Source organism: Chroicocephalus ridibundus, chromosome 1 (assembly GCF_963924245.1).
Source record: "Chroicocephalus ridibundus chromosome 1, bChrRid1.1, whole genome shotgun sequence".
Lineage (NCBI taxonomy): Eukaryota > Metazoa > Chordata > Aves > Charadriiformes > Laridae > Chroicocephalus > Chroicocephalus ridibundus.
Genome location: NC_086284.1, coordinates 188,529,739 through 188,554,140, shown reverse-complemented (window position 1 = coordinate 188,554,140; position 24,402 = coordinate 188,529,739). Strand labels below are relative to the sequence as shown.

Below are 24,402 nucleotides of genomic sequence, written 5' to 3'. Positions count from 1 at the left end.
GAGTTCCACAGTCAAATTACTTGGAAAAAAAAAAATCCAGACTTCCTTTTGTTGCTTTAAATGTATTGTCTGATTATTTCATTGTGTAATGTGAGAAGGAATGGCTTCCGTACGAGGGGAAAAATTATAGATTAAGATGAAAGATGCAGGGAAAGCGAACTATTACACATCTGTGTTTCTCGTCTATTCTTCATAGCTCTTCCATTTCCATTAAATGATTTAGAGATGGAAAGACCAGGACTGCTGGCTGTATTCAAATGTGGATATTGCTGGGGTCTGTGCAGTTTCATGATGATAGTTGCTGCTCTGTTGTCAGCCTTTTCCTAAAATTCCTCACATTCTGCTTGACTTCTTACTGTGGATAAGCATTGAACCTGTAGTTCAAGGAAACTATCCACAAGTCCAGATCTATTTTCTGAGTAGAAATAACTGCTTTAGAGACCACAAATCTAGATATTTTAGCAATGTTCCCTAAGTGCATTATTTAATGTTTATTGACACAGGACTTAATATCCCAATTTATCTATACTCCGAGTTTTTTTCTACAACTCTATTCTGATGCTTTACATTTGTCTATCCTGAATAAAATTTTGTCTTTTCCTTTAAATCCTTTCAAGCTTATTTATGAGTAATTCTACTCTGTACACTCCATAGTGTTCAAATTCTATAGTGCAGTAAAGAATTATCAGTCTGGTTTCACGTGATCGCATAGTTAAAAAAAAGTAAACATGCGTCAGATAGTTTCATTTTAATTAACTGATGAGGTAAACAAAGTCAAGAGAAGTCCGGTTTCTCTTAGAATTTGTTAACGAAGTCTTTAGTTTAGAGGGGACTCTTATGGACAGCATTGACCGATTTCTGACACACGTCACTTGTCTTTATGTATTTCAAATGCCTTAAAATTCAGTATAGGCATCATTTGGTGTTCTGCAACACTTCTGTAATTGATTATAGCAGCAGTTTAAGAAACTATAAGGAAGCCACTCAGAGTAAAAACCTACAAAAAGAATATCCTGGATAAAACTTTGAGAAAGAAACGAGAAAAAAAGGTATCTGAGAAGTCTGAAGTTTGTCCTGTAGACCTGGTAAAGGAATGGTACTTTTCACAAAGAAAGCTAGCAAGCCCATTCGTATGGGAGTGGTAAATAAACAGTGCTTCATTTGTTTTTTATTTTAATTTTCTGTGTAGAACAAAAGGGATAAGTAGCTCTTGTGTTGTAAGCAATCATGGCAGAGAAGGTTCCTCATGTGCTTGCTTTCCATTTCTCTCTAGACATGTATTTACATTTTGGACTAGGAATCCCATAGATCTGTGTCAATTTAACCATGGATGGAAAAAAAATAAAAATCAATAGACGACTTGTTGGACTTGTCTATATGTTGGAAACCATATACCAAAAGTGTAAGTCATCTCCTAGATACTTAAAGTGAATTAAGGGACCTAAACAAGGGCACCTTGTTTGAAAAAGTTAACAGAAATTTTGCTGTAACTCTCTTAAAATTAAACTCCATCCCTTTGCATTACTACATTCCTGGTTTGACTATAAATTATGATTTTAGTCTTTACGGTAACATTAAATTGTAGGTGATGAACATGGAGAACTCCACAATCAAGAAAAGCATTGAATTATTCAAATATCTTTGAATTACATGTAGAATAAGAATTACTTGATTATGTTTTAGTACCTTTTTGGTCCCTTTTGCTACAAATTTTATGTTAGAGGGGGATTAAGAGAAGGGAGAGAAGGAAGGAAAGAGCGAGCTTATTTTCTCACCAACATCAAATTCAACTTGACCAAAGCACATCATGTATTTCATTTTAGTCATCGGTTCAGTCAAGTTTTGCCTTGAATGTCATTCTGTACTGCACAAAGTTTGGTATTTTGACCACATGTAAAATCAAAGCAGCATGTTTAGATGGAGCTCAAGAACCTGGAAGTGCACCTTTCCTTCTCAAATAAATCTCTTCAGCCCTGCAGACTGTGCGCATTAGTGGCCGCAGACACTGAAGACAGAACCTTTTTACTCTCTGTATGGGCAGAGGGCAGGCACTTGATAAATGAATGGAGAAGCCTATGTCGGCTTCAGAGAAGGAAACAAAAGAACCAGAGGAAGAGCAATGAAAAAAGAGACTGTCAGGGGAAACTGCTGAAAGATTAACTGCAGTTTTCCATTGCTTATTTTGTCTGGGTTTTTCTTTGTTGTTGTTTGTTTCTTGTACCTATACAACTGGATTCCTGTAGTAATATATCCTTTCCCCCCCCTTTTTCTTCAGAACTAATTTTAAGGCACCATCAAAAATACATCAGGGCAAATCATGTCTCCTTTTATGAGTGTAGTTCAGCTTTCAGACTGCGTATGTGTCAGAGGAAGAAGTTGTGTCAGTAGACGGGGAGAACACTGTTATCGAAAGAGGGCATGGTTGTCCGTGCAGGACTGTTGTCTAGTTCATTGGTCTGACTTTTCTTAAGTTCAAAATTTACACATCTGAGAATCCTTCTGCACCTCACAATATAGAAACCTTCAAAGACTGAGTTGATGTTTCCTTCATGGGTTTAAACCTCTCAGCATGAACAGCATCTCATGGGCGTGTGGAGGAGAACACAGGCTGATTCTTTCTAACAATGATGAACCCACCTCTGTGGTTCAGCTTGGAAACTCTTGGACTTTGGGAAAGTGCAGAGCCAAACCTGCCTGCTCAGGTTCTTCCACCAAATAAAAATTAGTCTTAATGTTATGCTTCAGAACAGTGCTGGAAGCTGATACGAGAAGAGCTTGCTCTGTTAATGGTCATTATTTGATTCCTTCTGACTCTGCTCATTTATTAAAGGAGATGAAATTTAATTAAGATTTCGTCTCAACCTATCTGTAATTTACATAGAGGTTCTAGCAAACTTTACTAATATGCAGAGTTCGCGGTAATGGTCTGTTTTTTCCTGTAGGTTTCTCTGCTTGGCTTTCATCCCGGCTGTTAGGTAAAATTAAGGCCCAGAAAATCGGATTATTGCATCCCAAGGGGCAGGACTGATAAGCAGCACATGATTGTTGATCTGCTTGCTACCCGACGTTGGTGGTGTTTGAGGTGCTGCTAGATGCAAAGCCAATTTGTTAACAATTAGTGCTCATTAGAATCATTTCCTGTTATCGATTTTAAATGTTTGACAAAGCACTTTTAGGAAACTGCACCCAAAAAAAAAAATGGTAGCTGTACATCAGTGCTTAGTAATTACAACTCTTTAGGGCCCAGTGTCAATCTTAACTAACTGGTTTCATTGGTTTCCAAGTAATTATTTCTGCTTTGGATCCCACCTGCTAACCCTTCCAGATTAAAGATGCTTTGGAAGAAGGACGTAGTTCTCAATTAGCAGAGTTGCTGAGAAAGGAGTGATAAAACAAAAGCAACTTTTTTTTATTTTCTGTCCTGGTTTGTCATGGCTTGGACTTTTTTATCTTACACAACTACCAAGGGATTACATGATATACAATATAGGAATTAGTGTCAGCCTGGAATTGAGTGTGATTTCCATTGGCCTTACCATTTAACATGTGGGTTTAATTTTAAATGCATCCTTGCCTTTATACACACAGTGAGAATTGTGGAGCCATTAAAATCTAATTTACAAATGGTAAAATTAGATATAATGGCATGTTACGATAAAAGCTGTGATATCTAGGAGTATAAGAGGGTATATCTGTTGAGTTTCTTAGAGATTAGGGCTATGACTACTATTAAACTTTTACATGCCAGAAGAGACTTGCATGTGAGATTATTTAATAAACAGTACAATGTGTGTATGTATGTAAAAAGCACCAGATAGGCACACCTGCGTTTCCGCATATACTGGATATGTATGATGAGTTGTTGTAGACTCATGCCTTTTATGAGTACAGGGGAATTTTGCCTAAATTTGGCAGTGTCAAAGGTGAAGCTAGCAGTATAGCCATGTGGGTTAATTTTCTCTCCTTCCTTCTTTGCTTTAAATTTTTAGCAACATCAGCTCAGGTTTCACAAGCACTCTCCTAAAATGCTTGCAAATACTGTAAATGTATTCCGTGATCCCTGTTGCACAAGGTGGAGACCTAACATAAGACTTGGCTTGTGCCTTTCCCACCCCCATTCATGAATTAGTCTCACAATTACTGTAAAAATTAAGGCGAGTGTGGCTGAAATACGAGGCTTAGTCCCTCTAACCTTAATAAACAGAGATGGTATTGACACAAGTGAATTTTGTTTAACCACAGTACATTTGCTTCTTAATTAGTGAATATTCATCTGTCATCAGCAGCAGCTATGACACCCCTCCCCGCTAACACGTTCTGTCATAAATAATCAATGAGAGGCTATTAATATTCATGAGTGAGAATCTGTGTAGTCATGTGCACTGATGCAGAGACAGGGGGAGTGTTGCCATGAACTGAGTCGAAACTCTGTGTGTGTGTATACGTGAGTGTAAGATAGTTAGGGAAAGGGAAGAAGAGCATGCTGCTACACACTGCCCTGCCTCGCGCTTCCAGCGTACAGTGGTGTGCCTGTGTTTCGGGGCTGGAGTGACTGATGAAAAACAGTACTCAAGTCTGGAGGGTGATTCCCTGTCAGTGCATTTGCCTTTCAGTGCTGGAGAAATTGGAGGCTGTGCTCTTGTCTTGCTTATTAGGATGGGCTGCAATCTGTGCACTTTTCAGAAGAGAGAGGAGCACTACAAACTGCTCTATGAAGTTTCACAGGTGAGTGCAGAGGATATTACCAGCATCTCCAGAGTAAAAATGTGTGTTCTTTACAGAGAGTAAGTAGAGATGCTTTTGTTTTGCTTTGCCTTTTTTTTTTTCCCTTTGCAAAATTGCTAGCTGAGTTGTGGGGGGGGGGGGGTATTTGTGTTGGTAATTATTAGTATTTTGGGTGCCTGTTGTTTTCTGCTCGTTTGCCACTCCCCCTTCAGATGACTTCCTGTGGGATTCTTTTAACATTTTTGTGCATCTTCTGCCAAGATGTCAGTCATATAGCAGCAGTCTCACTGAACCGTATCGGTGATGTTTTAAGGGAGCCCTTGGCTTTGGTAATAAGGCTGATTTCAGATAAGTTGCACTGCTGCCTTTGCAAGTGGTAGGTCTGTGATCTCAGGTTATTTCCAAGTTAAGGAACAAAGTTTTTTATGTCATGTCCGTGCCGTACGTTTAAGTATGTTAAATTTTCAGATTAATTAATTAAAATTGAAATGATTCTGAAACGTGCTTGTCACCTTTAGACAGGTACTGAGTACAACAGGGTTTCCACGAGTGAGGTGTGCTGCTTGTTCATTCATTGTGTGTGTGTTATTTCTGTTTACTACTAGACAAAGATCTTAATCCCATCTAGATATTTTGGTGTCTCTTTCAGCGTCATAGCAGTGTGAGTAGCAGTGTAGCAGTGTGCTGCTAACCTGTCCCCAGCTCCTTCAGAATAAGATAAGACGAAATAAGCACTTACCATAATAGCCCATAATTTTTGCTCGGATCCTATTGAATCAGTATTTGATTTGCAGCTTTTTGTTTGGTTTTTCCTCTTGGCGCAGCGGACCCCCGCATACTAAAGTTTAGTGCCTTTCAGCATCTGTTCTCTCCCTCTCTGTAATTTGTCCTGGCTTTGACACATTGCCGTTGACGGAGGCTGAGCGCTTGCAGTTTTGGACCGCGCTGCTGCTGACAGGCAGCGCGGAGGAGAAAAAACAGCGTACGGTGTTGGTGGTCTATTGGCACAGCAGCAGCTAAGTGCCCGTTGCCGACCGGTTCCCTCCGAGTTCCTCCTGACGTGATTCATTTCACAGTGGGCTAATTACAAAGTGGATTCTCTGCACATGAAGCAGCCTCCTCAGTTGCGGTGTTAATGCACATTTTCATGGTAATGTGATCAGAGCCTCATTAGCCAGTTTCCAAAATGATCCTCTGCATTAATTAAATATAAAAATGACTCTTTTTATCACCATAGAGAGGAAGAAGAAGATTAACATTGTTAATTACTACTGGGGGCAATGCCTCTGCATCATTTTTTACCACGGAACCAGCAGGCGTATTCAGTCCTGAAAGAGTGTCCGTTTGCAGGTAACCTGCCCGTTGCTTTGCCTGGTGAAGACGGTCTCTAGGTGGAACACTTCCCTTTAGTTCAGTAGTTAGTTGTAATCCCATCATCATGTTTCCTTACAGCAATAGCACAGGGAAAAGCGTAGCAGCACGTTTCCCTCTCCTCCCTTCCCCCTCCCCAGCTCCGGATTGCCAAACTGATCTGAAAAGTGTAAAATGGAATTCTGTGCCAGGGAATAAGAAATGCAGGTTGTGCTATGAAGGGAATTAGACGTTTCTTAAAGGGCTGCACGTGTGTAAGGAAAAAAGAGGCTGTGCCTCGTTTAGAGTGGCTGCTTTTTCAAAATATTCCTTGCAGTAATGTTGCCTAGTAATAAATGCTGTTGAAATGATCAGCAAACCCAAAGGTGGGGTTTTTAAAGAGATTCTAGAGAAATCCTACACTTTATCTGTTACCTTCTCTGCTGTTGAGTTGGAGTGTCTGTGGACGCGAACAACCAAGGTACAAAATGAATGAATGCTTTCGCTTTTTACTCTGGTGCTTGCCAGATAAAGTGTAATCCCTGGGAGGATCTGAGCGGGTTTCCTTGGGGAGCTGAAACACAGTGAGTGAGCCTGGTGCTGCATCTTGTGCTGTTAGGGAAATGTCACTGATAAGGTGCAGAAGGAGAGCAGAGAAATGACTTAGTGTGCTCGCTGCCAGATCCTGTGTTCATCTGTAAACTCATCCCTATCTTTGTTTCAGTGTATACAGGTCAGAGCCCAAAGGATACCGAGCATATTTTTAACCAGGTGCTACAGTAGAGACGGGGTAGTGTCTCGCACCATAACTGCTTCTGTGTACAATACGGACCTGCTGCTATGGGTGGGAGCAGCAGCAGAATATGATACATTAAATTAAGCCAAGGCAGGCGTTACTACTTGATTTGCAAATCCCTTTTTAACTCTCCAGTCCTGTAATTCCTATACCACAGCCTTGGCTCTTTCATCTGCATGATTTCTGGAGAGCTAGGGAGAAGTTAGCCTGTGAGGGACATGAACTGACTGAGGATGAGCTGTGGCTCACTAGCATATGTGGATGAGATAGATTAATTTATATTCATATAAAGAAGCAATCCTAGCCTCATCTCTCACCTTTCCCATGCTGGGCTACCTGATACTGTGTGTGGTCTGTGCCCTCATGTGCTTAAAAAATACAATAAACAAAGGAAAACGTGTTTGCAGAGGAAAACCATGCAGGCGCTTAGAGGGAGGCATGTATTTTGCTACTGTTTGTAGTGAGGTCAGACTCAGCACCGGAGAGCTTTTTTGTTGTGGAGCTGCTGGGAAATGAAGACATCATTAGAATATGTATAATTCCTTGCTCTTTCCCCCACCCCCTTCCTCCAGGCTCGTTTGCCTTTCCCTGAGATAGCAGACCATGATGGCCCTCTCCAAAACCAGCATTTGCTCGCATGATGGAGACTTTTATTTTGATAACTTTGACTTGCACGTGCAGACTGGGATTAAAACAAAATGTGAGAAGAGTCATGTTTTAAGAATGAAAGCTTTTGAGATACCACTACGCATTGGTGAAGCACCCTTGTGCTTCAGAGTGCCTCTTCGCCTGTCCTCAGGATGCAAGGACGGCTCCACTTTGCTTCTTGACTTCACTGTGAGAGGGTATCAGGCATAGCACCCCCCCCAAGTCCTCTTCTCCATACACCTACTGGTGGAGAAATGGAAGATGTCTCAATTTGAAATTTATGGCCCCTACATGCTACTTCATGGAGCACTTTGTAATTATTTCCTGTGTGCTGTATAAGCAGGATTCAGCTAATGAAAGTGCAGCCGGGAAGTCTACAGCAAGTCATTTAGAGAAGGTGGGACCTGGTGTATGCTCGTGTCCATTAGGAGGAGATCTCTGCCATTCACAGCTGATTTTTTTCTTGCACTGCTGGCATGAAAGAAGTGAGTTCAAGTCATTTGTTAGCTGCTTGATGAGGACTATTATCCTTTAGGGGAAAGAATCAGAGAAATATGGTGAGTGGAGAGAATGAAACTGGAGCACCATCTGATCAATCATCAGCAGTGGTCTTTAATAGGGTTGTGTGAGACCCAAGGAAATGCAAATTTTTCACAGAATTCTGCAGTATTTCATATGGAAATAATTTCTGTTTGCTGGAATTTTTATGCTTTGTTTTCAAAACGTGCAGTTAACCCAGAGGAAAAGAGGGTATGGAGAGAAAGAACACAGTACTTTTGGAGGTCAACCAAAGACCAGTGTGAACTTCTTTTTTGAGTTACATTTTAAGAAGCAGTCCTGGCTCAGGTGAGCTTAGAATTGAAAGGGAGAAAGGAGAAAAACTAGAAGGGAAAACAGAGGCAATCTGGGATGGTTCACAAAGTCAGTGGTGGAGCTGGGATTAAAACTAGAAGGTTGCACATTTATATTTTATATTTGACCTGCGATGTTAGTAGAGCCTGCTCGCAGCATTTTTAAATCCTCTGAAGACTGATTATGCAGTTTGCTTCTCATGTTGGTTTCCATAATTAGCATAAAGCTCAAATTTTCACCAGTTTAGAGTTCTGATTTTATGTTCATTTTGGTGTCCCCTGGGCTACTTGAAGCACTGAGTTTTAGTGGTACATCTCTTCAAATTCAAAGGTGTTCACAAGAGAGACATCAGGCATGCCCACTGAAACATCAGAGGCACTTCTGTGTTTTTCAGGAGATGCTGCTTATAGCTGGCATTGGAATAAGGAAAGAAGACTGGAGGCCAAGCAGTGTTCCTTGTCACTGGGTCCTGCCTTCTCTGGTCTTGATGAAGTTTGGTTTTATACAGAGGATTAAATAGACTAGATGACGTGATCCTTATTTTCTTTCTGAACCAACCTCCAGCCACTAGTATTCATTTTTGGTACTTATGCCATGTGAAGTATTTACATGACAGCTCCTCAGTGTAGTGTTTGTCGTTAGCTCCCATTCTTTTCTGGAGATACCTGCTGGCAGCTGTTGTGTCACCTTTGTTTGCCGTGTATCAGTGACACCTCCAAACACTCCTCATGAATTTCACTAGCAATGGAAAGTACTATCTTGTGCTGCATCAGCACAAACACATTTTTGGGTCCATTTATACCTAAGTTCTGTTTTTAACAGAAATTCTTTGGAAAGACACTTTTACCTCTGGAGAATATAAGAGGAGAAAGTGCTAAATTTAATTGTCTGGAAATCAGTTGAATTATCTGAGTTGAATTAAATCAGTAGCAAAAGTAGATCTGGTTTGATCTGACTGCATTTTCCTAGCATTTTCTTCTTGCACCTCTCTAAATTTTTAAACAAAACAATTGAGAACCCACTGATGCTTATTTTTTCTATTTACTGATTTATCTGTTTGAAAAGTTCAAAAATAAATTTTGAGGTGCTGAAGGAGTGAACAAACTTGTAGGAGTACAGTTTCCTCTCAGTTTAACTGAACAATTTTAGAGCTCTGCTGCCCTCAAAGCTGCACTGTCTTATATTAGTAGAATATAAGTAGTATTAGTATTAGTATAAGTAGTATTAGTAGAATATAAGTAGTATTAGTATCTATGGTATAAAATACAATCAAGTAAAGCTCGTCTTACGTTTCTAGCCATGTCCTAGAAACTTCCTTGGAATTTCCTCAAAGAGCCTCTGCTGAACTGAAAAGACTTTAAAAACCAAGTTCATAAAAGTTGACTTCTCCTACAGATAAGAAATGGTCTATGTGGTCAGCAGGCACAGATTTCCCGGCTCTTCTGTTTCCTTGCTTATTTACTTTACACTGATAATTGAGCAGCCTTCATCTAAATAACTCGTCCCATTGCCACAGCATTTCTGAAGGCTGTACTCAAAAAGAGACGCCGGTGTTGTGGCATTGCTAACAACTGAGCTCTTGCTCCTGGTGGAGGAGCTCATGGTCCCGTGCTGGGTGCCAGTCCATGGCCCAGGGGAGCATCGTGTACCGTCCCAAGAGGCCCGGGCACCCATGCCTTGGCTCTGTGCTTTGAGACACCGCATGCCAGTTGCTTAAAAGAGAAGATACATCTGAAAGGCCACCTCTTGTCTGGATTTAGGCTCTTAGCACAAGAGCTATGTTTAGGTGTGAAGGCTCCCTGAGGAGTCCTGGAGGATTGTGCCATGGGAATTTGGGTCTGGGGACACATCGGCTGCTTAAAATAACCAGCTCTGGCCGCCCAAATGGATGGTGGCTGTAGCAAAGACACCCATGCATACAACTAGGCATTTAAGGAAGTCATCATGTCATTTCCTAAAAACCTAAGCCTGTTAGCAGGATTTTTTGGGATCCTTCTTTTGAATGTGACACATGAATTATATGCCAAGTACCTAAGTGTTATTTTGGATCTCACGCCAACTGCCTGTGGTAAAATACTTTTTTTTTCTGATAAAATCCAGGAAACTCTGAAGTGATGCCGCTGACTTTACTGGGGCCAGGCTTTCATCTTCTGTCCTTGTTTACAGTCTTGTAAAAGGCATATAGTTCCTGGGCATACCTCAAGAGGAAGGATAAAGAAAGAGTCAGGAGATAAGAAAGCAGACAATAGTATGTGAGATAAGAATTCAGGGGATGGGTACAACAGAGGCAGCTATAAAAAGCCATACCAAGATTATATCAGTAATCTGCAGGGATATGCAATGCCACGAAAAACAAAAAAAAGTGGCTGAGGTACTGAATAGCATGATTTTCTCCGTCGTTTTGCTGTTCCTTGCATCTTGAATTTAACAATGGGGATTAAGGATTCTTCTAATGATCAGATTTTTATACATTTTTTAAAGAGCTATCCTTTCTTGAGGCTTGCTTCCTGGTGTGCTGTATGGGTATAATCCTCAGGCCTAAGGCAAAACGTGTCTTTATGTGAGTCTTATACATCAGTCATGTGATGAAACTAATCTTGCTACCTTGAGCATTCGCAGACTGATAACCGCCAAAGAAGCGTATTTTAGGGGTTCAGTATCTTTGTTTTGTAGTTCGTTGAAGGGGAGGGACATTAAAATGTCAGACAGACGCTGGGCCAAGTGTATGTTAAGAATTAATTAACAGTAGGTTGTTTCACCAGTTTTCTCTCAAGAGCTAAGAGCTTAATGGAGACGTGTATGGCAGGGCTTGGTGAGAACCAACGGTTCTTCTACCCCTGGGGATTTGGTGAGGTCTCATAAAAATAAGATAAGAAAGAAACTAAGAAATTCTTGGTTCTTTTCCTTTGAGGCTGTTTAACTTCAGAGTGTATGTGACCTGTTAATTCAAAAGAAACGAGCTTTTTATAATAGTACCTGTTTTTTTTTTTCCACCCTCTAACTTTGAACCCACTGGCTAATTTCAGCCACAAGGCTTTTCTGATCTTCTAGTTTCATGCAAATTAGTTTGATGATACTGCTAGCTAGATCATTTTTTTCAAGAGCAAGAGGATTTCCTAGCTTGCAAACATCACCTCAAAATATCAAGACATGAAAGAATTTAAAAATTTAGATGCAGATTATTCTTTATACGATTACTTTGTGGTTGCAGTGAAGGTAGTTACTTGCTATTTTATGCGTAACAAGCTTGTAATATGTTTTACTTCACTCAATAATTGTAACAAAACTTGGTCTGTTAAGAGAGGATATTAGATCAGTAACTGTTAACAGGTTATCTATCATTTTTTTGATAACAAACAGAGGTTCAGAAAGTGAATTTTAAAAATATTTCTATGCCATGGCCTGAACCTAGAGATGGAATTGCTGTGTCTTCATATAACACACTGAAAACCACCTCTTATAGTTGTTTGTATTTAAGTTTAAAATATTGGTGTGGACACACAGAGGACGGTGTGGCTGTTTGGCCATTGCTACATAATAGGATGATGTAAACTTGCATGACATTCACTCTTGGTGGGTTTTTATTGTTTCACTTTGAGGAAATTAGGAAATTCCAGATATCCTTCTTCTCTCAGGTGGAAAAAATAATTCATTCCTTTTCCTCCAGGAGGAAGGTTTTGTTTTGGTTTGCTGGTTTTTTGTGTTGTTTTTTTTTTGTTGTTTAAACCAACAGAAGCAAATCCTGATAATCAGCGAAGTGAAGCAAAGCAAACATTCGTTTTCCTTTGTTTTGTGGGCTGATTGTGTACAGTAGCAGTTTATTCCCTAGAGGTTTTTGTCTATGAAGTTTGACCTCTGAAACAACATAGGCACAGTGGAACGAGTGATCTTCCAAACTACCAACTCATATGTAGAGTTCCTGTGCTTCGTGTGTGTTAATGTCAGAGTTGAACCTGAGAGGACCCAATCTGCAAAAGTCTATGAGCATCTTTAATTTGTCTAGATACATACTACTTAGGTTTTGTTTTACTCGTCCAGCTGGAGAATTTTTTCTGTTTGGTTTCATATCTCTTAGTATTTGGGAGGGTGGTTGGTTGGGTATATTTCCTAGCTCCTGGAATCACACTGTTTTGAAGAAAACACTTCTCATTAAAAGTAGCCTAACATGATCAGTGAGAAAAGTTTGCAAATATCTAGCAGGTTTAGTTTAGAGCTTAGGAAATTTGAAAGGAATTGGGATGAACTTGAAATGTAACGTTTAGAAACAGCCTAAATTCCTGAGGGTTTGGTATTCTTCTGCATGTCTAGAGTAGGTGTCATTGCTCGAGAGGTGAGGCTGAGACCCACCCATGTGGGGTTAGCAGCTGTGCATGGCCCAACGGAGGAGGAAGGTGCTCGGTTCTGGGCTTTCAGGGCTTGTCCACAGACGTCAGTGCCACCAGGAGCCAGACGTGGCTGTGTCAGCACGTCACGGCACACTTGAGACCCTGGCTGGTTTCTAGCTAGGATCACAGGTTCTTCCCCTACATCCGCAGACGTGCCTTCAGGGACCATCTTGCTTGCAAATGTCAGCGCAGCTTCTGTGTCCACTGGTGAGGCTCCTGGGAAAGATCCCCACACTTATTAGGTGTTCACTTGCTCTGTAATGTCAGAAAGATAATTAACTGCAGTGCCAGGACCCCTGTCCTGAGGACCAAGAGGAGCATGGGAATGGGTGAACTTCGCTTATGAGGAGTGAGCAACTGAAAAAATCAGAGAAAAGGATTATCTTCAGTTACCTGCGCTATAACAGAACAATTGACTGACCTAGTTAATATGTTTGATCGTATTTGTAATGTGCTTTTTGCATATTATAGTGATGGATTTTCAGGGAAAGCTGCTGAGGGAATAATCATTATTCAGGCCTTCGCCTTCCTCATGGCTAGAATGTGAAGTATTCAGATTCCTCACGATATCCGTGGGCATATGAACTGCCAGCTCAAAACAAATTTTAATGGCAAGAAAAGATGGAAGAAAGGGTCAATTATTAGTTAAAGCTCAGCGTTTGGAATGCTTTCTCGGAGGTCAGGGTTACTAAAAGTGGGAGTGGCATCTCTCATAGCAGTATGGTTTTATGCATTTTTTTAATTTAATTTGTCATGTAGTCTGCTTTTACAGTCAGGAAAGACGCAGACCCATTAGTTTATAAACGGGGAATTCCAGAAAGTGTGTGTGGTGTCTAGATTGTTTTTCACTGAGGAATATAATTAAATCAAAATCAAAATGCTTAATAGAAAAATCAAATATTTCAACAAAACGTGCTCTTAGAGAAAAAACATAGTAAAGAAATTTCCAGAAATGTCTGAATATTATTTATATACCGTCATAGTGAAAAATTTAATTTTATTAACTTTTGACATATCTTACATTCAGTAGTTTTTTAAATGGTGTGTTACTTCATATAGAATGAAATTCGGAAGCCAAAAGTGAGTCAAGTGTCCTTTTATCTTAAAATGTTTTGTTCTTTCCAGAGTTGTGGGTACTGTTTGTGAAACCTCAAACCTTCTCCTGATGTGGAATTCCTGTCCTCTCCGGATTTCCCATTCTGAGATATGTGGCTTACGGTGTGAGAGTCCTCCCTATGTATAATCATCTTTACCAGTATACGCTTCTTGTAGAGGTTTTGTTAGAGAGCAGTCTCATATCTTGTGGGAGAGAAGGAAAGCATATACAGCAAGAAGCGTTTGTGTAAACAGCTTCCAACAAGGCGCTTGTTAGAAAAAGAATACACCATCACCCGCACGGTGTATGTTGTGATGCTGGAGAAGGTGAAGCCCTGTTGAAGAGAGTGTGCCAAAAGCTGGCTTTTTGCCTTCTGGACATCACACGCCACGGGATGGGTGACTGTGGCGTATTGAGAGATGGGGACTATTTAGCGCAGCAGCAGGACTTGGAGGTCTGGCTCTAATTTCTGCTCTCGCATATTCTTGGTATATTTGAAGAGGTCCTGGTTTCTTTTTTCCCTTTCTGGTATAAAGTTCTGTATTATTTAAAGCTTTAAAGATTAACTGTAGACATCTCGTCTAATGGCTAATGAAGAAACCGGAATAGTGTTATCTAATAATGATGATGGTGATCACAATAAGCATCGTAAAATGCTAGATCGATCCACTTAACAATTATTGGTAAAGTGGATCGTTGCAGTAGAGTGTTGATCTGCCTGCATTTCCCAACAGCTCTGGAGTCCTATGCTTCCTCAAAGTCCAGAAAGGGTCTGGAAGACTCATTTTTTTCCTTTGCTGTACACTAAAGGCCAGTTCTGATTGGAATTTTCTTTGCAATTTCCCCAGTACCTCTTCTCAGATAACGAATGGGGCAAGTTGCTTTTTTATTCACATATTTTATTTTATTGTGCAAGTTAGAGGTTTTTTAATATGGAACAATTATAAATATGAATTTATTGGTATTGTTTTCTTCAGGTACTAATAAAAATAGGAGGAGTTTGCTACTTGTTCATCAGTAGTGGAGACCTGTTGGTGTTAATAAGTTCAGCATAGATTGAAAGTCTCCTTAATCCTGTGGGCGTAATATATTTCAAATCTTATATGTGTATCTTACTAAAGCATTTAATATCTTCTTGATGAAGTAGTTTTAAGTTCCTAATACAGGAGGTTGTTCCCATTTATCTCCAAATGACCTCTTTGTCCCCAGATTTACGTATTTCCTTGAATTAAAAATGTCATTTGGTCATGTTCAGTAGGAGAATGTCTTTGAAAGTCTGACCTGTGGGAACATGATGAATAGCGACAGGGGAGGGATTTTTGCCCAGTGAGAATACCAAATCATGTAGCACTGTAGTTTCACTTACTAAATATTGTCTGGGCTCTATTGTTGAACCCAATGCTGCCAGTGTCACTTTGTCAGGATGTTTTCTGTCCTGTGACTAGTAGCTTCAAATGTACTCATCCATCTTCTTGTCCCATTACATTTCATGTGACTGATGTTCTGCACCCATTAAAATTGATGGGAAAGAACAAAGAGAAGAAAAATGTGCCCTTCAACTGATTATGCCTTTGAAAGAGCAAATGAGACTCTACTGCTGTCTAGAGTAAATTGAATAGTTATTTCTGTTTTTAACTATATTACTTAACTTCGATTAATCCTTATTAGCAGTAGATCCCTTATTTTGATATTATATCGAGAGCAGTAAGTTTGTGTCAATATTTTCTCCTTTAATTTTGTGACAATAAGTGAACATACAGACTCTTTTAGATGTATCGGCTGCCTCTGGTAATCTTGCCCATGAGATATTGCTAGCATGCCTAAATACCCTCTCAGGGAAGGATGGAGGCATGTTTGACAAGCCCAGGCCTTTCCTCTGAGGAAGGACCCACACGGCTTTGCTCATCCACAGCTCCTGCGCCCTGGAAGAGCGCTTGTGTGGGATGTCACAAGGTTCTGCTTGGTAATATGTGCTTGCTCACCTTAGGCTAAGGTCTTCAGGGAAATTAATGGGAGACTAGAAATAAAAGAGCCTTTGTAGTATTGGCTTTGTCTTTATTTTACGGATACAGATGGTTTCCCAAAGTGCTAGTCCAATGTTTCAGAGTTAGACGAGGGCCATTAGCCAGCTGAATGGAGAGGATAGATGTCATATTTACTGACAACCAAAGACAAAACACAGAGGAAAAGCAAAAGTGAAGGCTCCTGAGTGATCAGTATGTCTGATTATTTATAGCTTATATGACAGCCTTCTTGATACAGCAGCCAACCATTCTTTCACATTTGTGTGTAGTAATGAGACTGTAATTTTTTTTCAAATTTGGACTTTCACCATGGACACCTACATGCCCCAAAAATGCAAACTTATTGGGCCCCTTTAGGCACTCTGATGTTCTTGCAGATATGTAAGCAAGTGCTGAATGCAGCTGTTCGCTTCCCTAGTGGTACTAGTACGCATTAAAGCTTATTTCCATGCAAAGCTCAAATATGTTTTGGTTTTTTAAATCTTTGGGTCAGGAATTTGAGTTTCTTAGATTTTGCCCTGAAATTAATGTTTTGTCTTGGCAATTTAGGCTTAATTGGTGCTCTATCTGAAGTTCCCAAAGTGTGTTTGGCCTGGGGGCTGGGAAATGCTGCAGAGAGCTGAGTCTTGAGAGATTGTTTCTTACAACATTACCTAGAATTATTTGAGATTTTTGATAGACATCAAAGCCTGTTGCTTTGTCCAGCATTTTTCTCAGACTGGAGAATGGTGTATTATGAAGTGGATAATATTCTCATGTTGGCAGCCATTCACCTGTGTTATTATTTATCCGTATTTTAAAGACAATTGTTCACATCTATAATTTGTAAAGAAGAGCTTGATTAAGATTAAAATAGGCAAATAAGACTTTAAGAACCTTAATTTTGTAATTTCTTTATGAGCTTCCCTGCTCTCTTTAGTTGCTTACTTGACCTCCAGCTGAGAGTGGATTCATTATTTTAAAGGAACATTCTTACAGATAATTAACTCCTGAAATGAGTGAAAGTGATGCAAAAATGCAATGCGTCTTTGGTCAGGTCCTGCTTACACAGGACTGCTCTGGACTATTCAAGCACATTGTCACCCTTAACATTAGAGGCACTTGACCAAGTAACCCCAAGGTAAACACAGGGCCATAAACTTTATGTCGCGGGGGTATATTGCCACTTTTTCACTCTGTGCTAAGATGACTTGGGGAAAAGGGACTGGTGGTAGAACGCACCCTTGCTTTTATTTAGGACAAAAGTATGCAACAGATAGCTGATGCTGTGAAATTTGCACCCCTATAATGGTAACTCTTTTCCATGCATATGTCTTCATGGGATATGAAAAAGGTGGGAAGTGGGATAGAAATCTCAGCTTACCCTTCTGGATTGCAATGACTGCAGCAGCTGCTGGGAATGGGTCCCAATGAATAAATTCTCTTGCCAAGCAAAACCACTTCTTAGCACTATGCAGAAAGGTCATCATTCAAATAATAGTACTGTTAATTTCTAGCGTGACTTGGGAAGCGATAGGTCTCAGCCTCCCACTTCTGCATACCTCAGGAGGCTTTAGTTGGAAGCTAGTCTAAGCTTTGGGTTACAGATTTTCAGAAAAGCTATTGTTTCCCTGTTTTTGATTTGGAAGACACTGAGCAATGCTTAGCTTTTTATTGTAGTGAGGAAAATCTGAATGCAAGAGAAAGGATGAGAAAATTGGATTTCCTTTTATTGCACAGGAACAGTGTACTACACTGACAGAATATTTACTCCTGTCTCTTTCTTCTAATTTGATTCTCTGACTACCATATCAATCTTTGTTCATTGGTGAAACAAAATTAAAAAGTATTTTAGGTGTTGCTGCTTGTATCTCAGCAACAACTAAAAGACAGGAAAGAATGAAAGATTTGTGCCATTCTAGAAGATATATTTACAAATTAATCCACAATGAAATGCACCAGGTGTACAAAGTGTAGTGAGATGGCTCTTCAAGCCATTTCAACCAAAAGATCTTTTATGGTTCCTTTTTTTCTTCCTCTAGTGAGAGATTTTATATGTATGGTATGGATGTGTTCAAGACTAGTAAGTATTGAATTCTGATTGACTAGCTTTCTTTCCGCTCCACAGCACATGTATAGTCACTTGAATAATACAGATTGCACTGGCATTACTAATATGTACAGCAATGTGGAGTGAAACTTGACTGTCTGCAGTTAAAATACCGTGAATTTTGTTTCTGTGGTAGGCTGTTTTTTTTCCAGTGGGTGGTTATGTCTTTTACCTTGCTATCAAAGAAGCGAATACAGCGTTGCAGCAGGGAGCTTTGCCTTGCCTGCCCGTGCTGGCATGGGTTTTGTTCAGCCTCTGTAGAGGGAAGGGAGGATCGCCCTGGCCTCTGCTGAGCAGGACGTGCCACCACTTGCAGTAACAACACAGGTCTCTCTCAGCTTTTCTCATGGGATCTGCGGGCGATCCATAAGCAAGCTGGTCTCATGGTCGCATTTGTAGAATAGGGCTCTGTTGGTCATCCCTGTCCAGGTAAGTAACTGCAGACAGAGTGAAGGTAAAGATGCTTGGCCAAAGTTTCAGGTGCTCTAAGATATTTTTCCCTTTGTTATTTCAGGCATCTATAGAATTGTGCTTACGGAAAACAATACGCAGAATTAAACCTTTCAGTAAGGACACTTCTATACTTTAAGTGAAGTGGAGATTTGTATTTACAGTAGGAAAAGGTCATGCTTCCTATAGATTGGCATTACGTTGGCCCATTTGGAGAAGAGAGGCAGAATTCATCTCCGGTGAGATGATTTTCCTAGTATGCTGCTGGAAGCACAAGGTACAATTTGCTTCCTATTTTTAGAAACAGGCCTGTAGTTTTTAATCTATTTAGCATTCACAGAGCACCTGACATACAAGATCTTTGTTAAGTGCATTATAGGCTGTGTAAATAAATTAGGAAGAAAATAATGTATTAGGGATAATCCACTAACCAAAATTACAGGACAGCGTTTTTGCTAGGACCTCTGTGAAAGTAAATTCATGGGAAATACTTGAAATCTCTCTGTGAGAAAAGCGTTAATTTATATTTCATTCACAAACAGCTTCTAGAAAATACGTGACGCAGATAAATAAAGTTGTCAGAATAAGATGATGCTAAAAATTCATAAATATGTTTACACTTGCAAGTGGCAAATGTTACAGCTTTCAGAGCTGAGAGTATATTCAGGAATATTGTCCATATGCCTCTATTGGCTGACAAAGTAATGCAGCTTGCGTTACTCTAAATGAACATTCAGAGATTGGAAACTTGCCGTTGTTTGAGAATTTAGACCTTACTTGCACCTGTCTACAGAGTATAAACTTCTGATTATCCTTTACAAATGTTTTAGCTCTAAGAAGCATTTTCTTAAATTACAGATACTTAGCTGTTTCCACATTTGCAGTGTAGTAGTTGCAATAGCTTGGATAGTATGGAAGTGCTATCAATACTATTCATTTTTGTGAACTGTTATGAAAAAACCCAAAGCTTACAGTTGTGTCTGTTTATCCAAGAGTATAAATAATTTTACAGAGCGGGAAACTTCAATTAAATATTACTTTTTATGCCTTGCTATATGTAACTGATTGATACTGGGGAACTGAGAGAGCAAAGTCCTTCATCACCTATGTCCAGGAATGTGGAGAGAATACTCATTACATTAACATCAGCTTAAGAAAAATGAAACTTCCAAGCCAATTACAGTTTACTGTTTAGACTGAAAAAAAAAAAAAAAAAAAGACCTTTATTACAGAATATGTGACTTGAACAGGCAGTTCTGTATAAAATTGAGAAGTTGCAAATGTCCTGCACTTGAATGATGGTGTGTGTGTGATCTTAGTTCTGCTTCATTAGCCCCTAGTGAATGAGTGGTAAATTTTTCCTATTTATACATCTTCTGTCAGGGGATCATAAACATAGCCTGACTAGTGCATGTTTTCACTGCAGCAATTTCATTTATATATTTTTTGCAGCTTTGATGAATAGTTTATATCCCACTTGAATAAATTTTTCTTCTTTTCAAATATTCAGATAGGTATTAGCAGTGGTTAATTATGCACTCAGTACCTTGTGTAATAGAACTATCTGTCATTATGGCAAGCTTTTATGTTGTATTTGAGGTATTCAGTCTTCTCAGTAAAATATTGCTTCTGCAGTATGCATGGGAACGATCAATTTTATTTTCTGCTGATTTGATAATTTTCTACTAAAATTTAATCTTCTGTGCTATGGAGTTTGTGGCCAATTGAAAGATTTTTCCCTCTGCTAATAGAATATCTAATGCTTCAGCTTTTTACTTCCCATTTCTGTAAGTACGCCTTTAGATTTTTCTGCATTATGATACATTTATATCTCCTTTTAAGGGTAAGAATTGTGCAGCTAGGTTATGTTTTCTGTGTCATTCACTAATTCAGCATGCCAGGGATGTAAACAACACATCCATTTTTCTAGGTATTTCACCAGCAGTGATGTTTTGTGTAGAGGGTGCTGTTAGCTAAGCCACTAGACACACTACAGACGTGATGAATATTGTATAGGTTGATGAATATTTTGTTCTACTCAGTCTTTAATAGAGATGCAAATCATGTTGTTGGTCTTGGATAGAGTACGTTCCATGTGGTCCTCTACTCTCTATGTCGTTGATTTTCCTGCTTTCAATTTTTTTGGTCCAGGATTTTCAAAGGCCCAATCAAGAGTTAGGTATTTGTCACAACTGAGTTTCATGCAGTTTCAGCAACATTCTTAGTGTTCTGTAGACTCTTCAGTCTTAAACCCTGTTAGATGGAGCCAACCAAGTCTAAGTGGAAAGTGGTATCTTTGAGATACACCTGAGCAAGCTTTCCCAAAATGCTCTGCCAGCCCTATCACAGCACAACCACCTGTAGGGATGAAGCATGTTACATCTCCGGCTCCTGGCAGCTGACTGAAGGTGCCAGCAGGCATTTGGCACTTTTTTCTGATAATAGTCTATCAGTCCTAGAGCATAAAGCATGAAACATTGTCTGAGCTGTGGATGGCTTTATACTCAGTGGTGAATTTTACATGATTGGAATAAGATGAGGGAGAGAGAGGACAGAAATTTTGTAAGTGACAGTTACTAAAAATACATAGCAAAGCTAACACAGGCACGACTTAAGGGCTATCTTCTTTTATTATTATTGCAAACACCTGGATTCTCTGCTACGTTAGAACTGCTCTCCTAACCAAAATAAGATAAGATAATAAATGGGAACAAACTTGATGGTAACAACAGATACTGTCATAGAATTGTAGAATAATTTGAGTTGGAAGGGACCTTTAAAGGTCATCTAGTCCAACTGCCCTGCAATAAGCAGGGACATCTTCAACTAGATCAAGTTGCTCAGAGCCCTGTCCAGCCTGCCCTTCAGTGTTTCCAGGGATGGGGCATCTACCACCTCTCTGGGCAACCTGTGCCACTGTCTCACCACCCTCATTGTAGAAAATTTCGTTCTTCTATCTATCTAGTCTGAATCTTCCCTCTTTTAGTTTAAAATCCTATCGGTACAGACCCTGCTAAAAACTATTTACCCATCTTTCTTATAAACCCCCTTTAAGTACTGAAATGCCATTGATGGTTATTCATGTCATTGATGAAAATATTGAACAGTACTGGCCCCAATATGGACCCCTGAGTGATACAACTTGTTACCGATCTCCATCTGGACATTGAGCCATTGACCACTACCCTCTGGATGTGACCATCCAACCAATTTCTCATCCACCAAGCAGTCTACCCATCAAATGCCTATCTCTATGATTTAGAGAGAAGGATGTCGTGGGGCATGATGTCAAAGGCCTTACAGAAGTCCAGATAGACGACATCCATTGCTCTTCCCTTGTCCACTCATGTAGTCAGTCCGTCAGAGAAGGCCACTCGGTTGGTCAGGCAGGACTTGCCCTTGGTGTAGTCATGTCGGCTGTGTCGAATCACCTCCCTGTCCTCCATGTGCCTTAGCATAGCTTCTAGGAGGATCTTTCCATGATCTTCCCAGGCACAGAGGTGAGGTGAGAAGTCTAGGAGCAGCAGAGGTCAACGTCTAGGAACAGCTTTTGGAAACTGGTTACTTATTCCTTACTATTGATGGCTCCACCATGTGAAGAATGAGAGACGAAGAGCTGCATCTAAATTTTTCTTCTGATGTAGCAGAATTCTTCATCAACTTGGCCAAGCAAGCCCCCATGGCTTGTTCATCAGTCTGACCACTTTCACAGGATGGGATGAGCAGTGAGGTTTAAGGAAGTAAGCAACAGAGTTGATTGGAAATTCTCATATGCAGGGAGAAATTTATTTTGACTGTTACTATTTCAAGGCTTCTTTTTAAAGGTGCATAACAAGCCCCACAATCAGCTCATTATTTCTGACCTATTGTATTTCTAAAATCTTCACTTGAAATACAGAAAATTCACAGGTAAGTTTACTAGAAGTCACTATAGACCGTGAATATGTTAATAATTTTAATTGCCTATTGATGAGCACTCTTGCTCCATTAATGCAAAACAAACTGAAGATCAGGAAGGTGAGTGGGCTCTTGAAAATTGGAGAGAACAGATGACCAGAAGTATGAGAGTTTCCAATGAAAACTGTCTGTCTTATGGTGTTAAATATCTGCTATTTTCTTTGTCACACTGATGAATTCCTAATATTCCCTTCCTCTTTTAGCCTTTGACTTTCACAAATCTTTACTTATTCTCCTTTTTCTGAAAAGGATTTATGGGAACCTTGCACTTAATTCGTAAAATATCTATAGGTACATTGCACAGGGTATGTGATAGTACTGTTCTAGGTCTATTACCCTAACCATAGTATCAAAGTACCTATCAGTCTAATAGAATAATCTTGATCTGAGACAAGGAAGTACGGGAAGCAAAGGTATAAAAAAAAGTTTTGCCCAAGGCCACATAGGGTGCCAAGAACCTGAAATTAGGGCTTCCACCCTATTCAACTCTTCCCCTCCCCCCCCCCCCCCCCAAAAAAAAAAAAAGAAGAGTAACAACTCTGCTGAAGATAAACAGAAAAAATACAGTTGGGGTTGTTTGGGGATTATGCCTCATGATGTTACAGCAGTTCTTCAGGTAGAGGAAATGTCTTTTGCTTATGTTTTCATGGAAGGGTAGGTACATGTGTAAAAGTAATTATGCTTGGATCAGCATATTTGCAGGTTAACAATCAACTGCTGATTATCTGCTGATTCCTGCAAAACAGAAAATCTGTTCTTATACAAACATTAATTATGGAATATCTGACAGAATCATTCCAAATTGGTTTAATTATACACAGTTTTTACACCCTGTTTGGTTGCATTTTCACTGAAGAAAGATCCAGACCAGTCCTCTTACTAAAGCTCTTTTTACATCTTGACATTTGCTTTAGAGGTTAAACAGACTGGATTGTCCTGGATGCTTCACCGTTGTGGTAGACAATTTTTTGAGTAGCTCCTCAACCTCTATTAATTACCATATTGGGATTGAGCCTCCTGTATCACATCAAATGGATTGCATCCATTGCATCCAATAAAATTGGTGTGTGGCAGTTATCGATGGGGCCTCAACCCTCCTGGTTTTATTAAGACCATTTTTACACCTAGGTTACAAGCTAACAGTGCCATTATCTCTCACCAAGATCCCTTGGCAGTTAGTACCGCCAGCAGCAGTAGAAATTACAGAGGGATTAATCTCTGGCTCTAGCCCCCAAAAGCCTTTCTCCAGAGGTGCAGAATGATACGTTGAACTGTGCTAAGCAGTGAAAGATTTAATGAAGAAAAAAAAAAAAAAAAGCCCCAAGTGCCTGACTGCATCAGAGTCGGCGTCCGTCCCTTTCGAAACTTGTCAATACCGCTTTCTGTTTGTGCAGGCCTGCTGGGCTGCTGAGATACGCACGATGGCTTGGGTTGTTTTGTTGCCATAGTCGTTTTTAAAAGCCAGTCCCTGTATAAGGTTGGTCGGAGCAGTCGATTTCAGAGGAAAATGAAGAGAATTGGGGTAGAAGGAGGAGGGAATTACAGACCTCTTGAGAGTCCCTTTCATTGCAAATCATTCTTCCAGCTGTGGGGAGAGGGTCTCGCGCGGTGGGCAGAGCAGGGGGGAGACAGATCCCGTGGATGAGGACAAAGAGCGGCGCTGGGCACAAAAGGAGGAGGGAGAGGAGAGGGGACGCGGTGACTTGGCAGGTCACTCCCGCGGCGCCCTGCTCTGCCTGATAAGGGTGGGTTTTGCGGAGGGGATGCTGCCGCGGACACACCTCCGTGCGCACTGCGGAGGCACCGGGGTTTGGGGAAGGAACGATAAGGAACACAATGAATAACTAACAAAGCTCATTTGATGAATGCAGTCATTTGCATTACAGTGCCAAATAGCTTTGCTCCTGGTGGCTGAGTGTCATAGTCAGCTACAAATATTAATAGTATTGTTTCAATGACATCTAAGGGTGACAGTAGACTGGAAGGGGGGAAAGGTTGTTAGGAAGTTTAGAATTTTGCAGAAGAAAAGA

General features: G+C 40.1%; 1 protein-coding gene across 2 annotated transcripts in view; it reads left to right on the top strand.

Moving 5' to 3' along the window:
* Nucleotides 1–24,402, top strand: part of PDZRN4 (PDZ domain containing ring finger 4) — a 248,190-nt gene that overhangs the window by 137,756 nt on the left and 86,032 nt on the right. Inside the window, exon 1 of one of the 2 annotated variants that reach the window (XM_063323138.1) lies at nt 4,509–4,725. The exons of the other annotated variant lie outside the window; for it this stretch is intronic. Within the exon in view, the coding sequence (XP_063179208.1) occupies nt 4,657–4,725 (69 nt within the window). The 5' untranslated portion in view covers nt 4,509–4,656. Of the gene's footprint in view, nt 1–4,508; nt 4,726–24,402 lie in introns of those variants that run through there. 2 annotated transcript variants of the gene reach the window in all.